Consider the following 1,752-nt stretch of genomic DNA (forward strand, 5'->3'; position numbering starts at 1 on the left):
ACGGCGCAAGCATCGACTGCCTCCTCCCTTTCCAAAGGAAAAGATGCTCCTGCTGCTGCCGCAGCTCCTCCTTCTGTAAGTCTTCGTTGAGTCTAGCAAGAACCTTTTTGGAATGTGTCTTTGCTTAATGATTTTCATAAAACATTCCCTTTCTTCAAGGATCTACGAGGTGTAATATCCTCTTTAGAGGCTTTCGCCTCTCAATTCACCTCCCTGGAGGCAGACAAAATTCGGCTGCAAGAGGAGACTAAGTCTTCCTCTTCAAAGCTGGATGGCGCCATCAAAAAGGCCGCCATAGCCCGCCAGGAGGTCGACTCCCTGAAAGAAGAGTTGAACAAGCTGAAGGAAAGGCTGAAGGAGGAGGAAGCTCGAGCGGCAGAAAAGGATGAACTCCTTCGTCAGTCTGCCTTAGCCCTGCTTGGTAAGTTCCTATATCTCTTCTAGATTACCATTTTCTATGGATCTTGTTTCTTTGTCAACAATTTCCTTTAATCTCTTTGCAGAGGCCGCCAGCATCCCTGCTACTGCCTTGGACAAAGTTCCAGGCAACTCCCCGGCAAATGGTGTGTCAATGGTTCTTGCCACCCACCAGCTTTCCCGGGAGCTGCTTGACAAGGGAAAGGGTGCTCTGGCGCGGATGCATTCAATGATATTCCCCAAGGCCAAGCAGGAGAAGACTCTGGGACAGCTGATTGATGCCTTCGCAGTCGACACCAAGGAGGTCATCGAGGTATTCAAGCGCACCTCACGTACCTATGGTGCCCTTCTTGCCTTCCAACTTATGATGGGTTACGGCTTTAAGGCTGACATCGAAGAAATGACTAAGGAGCTGCCGAAAGAGAAAGATGGGCGTCTTGTTAACTTAAGCGCTTTTACAGCGTCCGCCCGTACTTGTGCTCGCCAGCTCCTTGATTTAGTTTCGTCGGGAAAGGCATCGGCTGGCCCCAGCCTGTCGACTCAGACTCAGGCTCCTTGATTATTGTAACAATTTTATCCTTGGGCTAGTATGAAACATTATTCTGTTGCGAGAACTCAAGTTTGTAATAAACACTTGTGCTGGCAATGTTGCCAACATACTTTTGTCATAATATCTTCATTTGTACTTCTTCTGATAGAAATTTCTTGTACCTCTCCCGATGGGAGTTATGTTGGATGCTTAATTTGTCCATGACCGTCATCCTTTTGACGCTGTTGCCTGCAGGTTTTCCCGGTGTCCTCGTTTGTTGATGACTCTTCGGGCGTTCTTCCCGAAGGTGATCGGGTCCAACGAATGAAGGATCGGATCACACAGATGGAGAAGGACCTGCGCAGCACTTACGCCTTGGCGGCAATTGTCAACAAGAAGGGCGAGATTGCAGCCGACGTAGAGCGGTATGCTCTTACTGAGCTGCATAAGGCTACCGAGAGCTTGAACTGTGAGTCCTTTGATCTCTGCGCCCTTTGATTGATAGAATCTTAACTGATCCTTTGCTTACTTCTGTGCCAGTCATAGCTCTGAACCGTGCAGAGGAGAACAAACGGATTCACGAACGTGTGAATGTATTGACCCAGCTATCCTCATCCGAAGAAATTTTCTGGCGGGAGCACTCGAAGGCTTCGGCTGTCGCGCGTTTTCAGGATCGGGTTCAGCAGGTTCATACCTTTTTTGACAAGTGCTATAAGGCTATGAGGGTGGTTTGGAAGACAATGTTTCCCTTGAACGCAGTTCCTCCAACTCTCCTTGCTTTGATGTCTGAATTTGGTAACGCCAAG

At 48.6% G+C, this 1,752-nt stretch overlaps 1 protein-coding gene across 1 annotated transcript; it reads left to right on the plus strand.

Moving 5' to 3' along the window:
* Positions 1–281: 281 nt before the first annotated feature.
* Positions 282–1,183, plus strand: LOC127339167 (uncharacterized). The gene is made up of 2 exons (XM_051365046.2): positions 282–421; positions 504–1,183. The coding sequence occupies exon 2, from the start codon at positions 572–574 to the stop codon at positions 974–976; it is 405 nt and encodes a 134-aa protein (XP_051221006.2). The 5' UTR covers positions 282–421; positions 504–571; the 3' UTR covers positions 977–1,183.
* The last annotated feature ends 569 nt before the right edge of the window (positions 1,184–1,752 follow it).

This window comes from Lolium perenne, chromosome 3, assembly GCF_019359855.2.
Source record: "Lolium perenne isolate Kyuss_39 chromosome 3, Kyuss_2.0, whole genome shotgun sequence".
Classification (NCBI taxonomy): Eukaryota; Viridiplantae; Streptophyta; class Magnoliopsida; order Poales; family Poaceae; genus Lolium; species Lolium perenne.

Coding starts and splice junctions, on each gene's coding strand:
- LOC127339167 (XM_051365046.2), top strand. CDS start 572: ATGGTTCTTGCCACCCACCAGCTTTCCCGGGAGCTGCTTGACAAGGGA.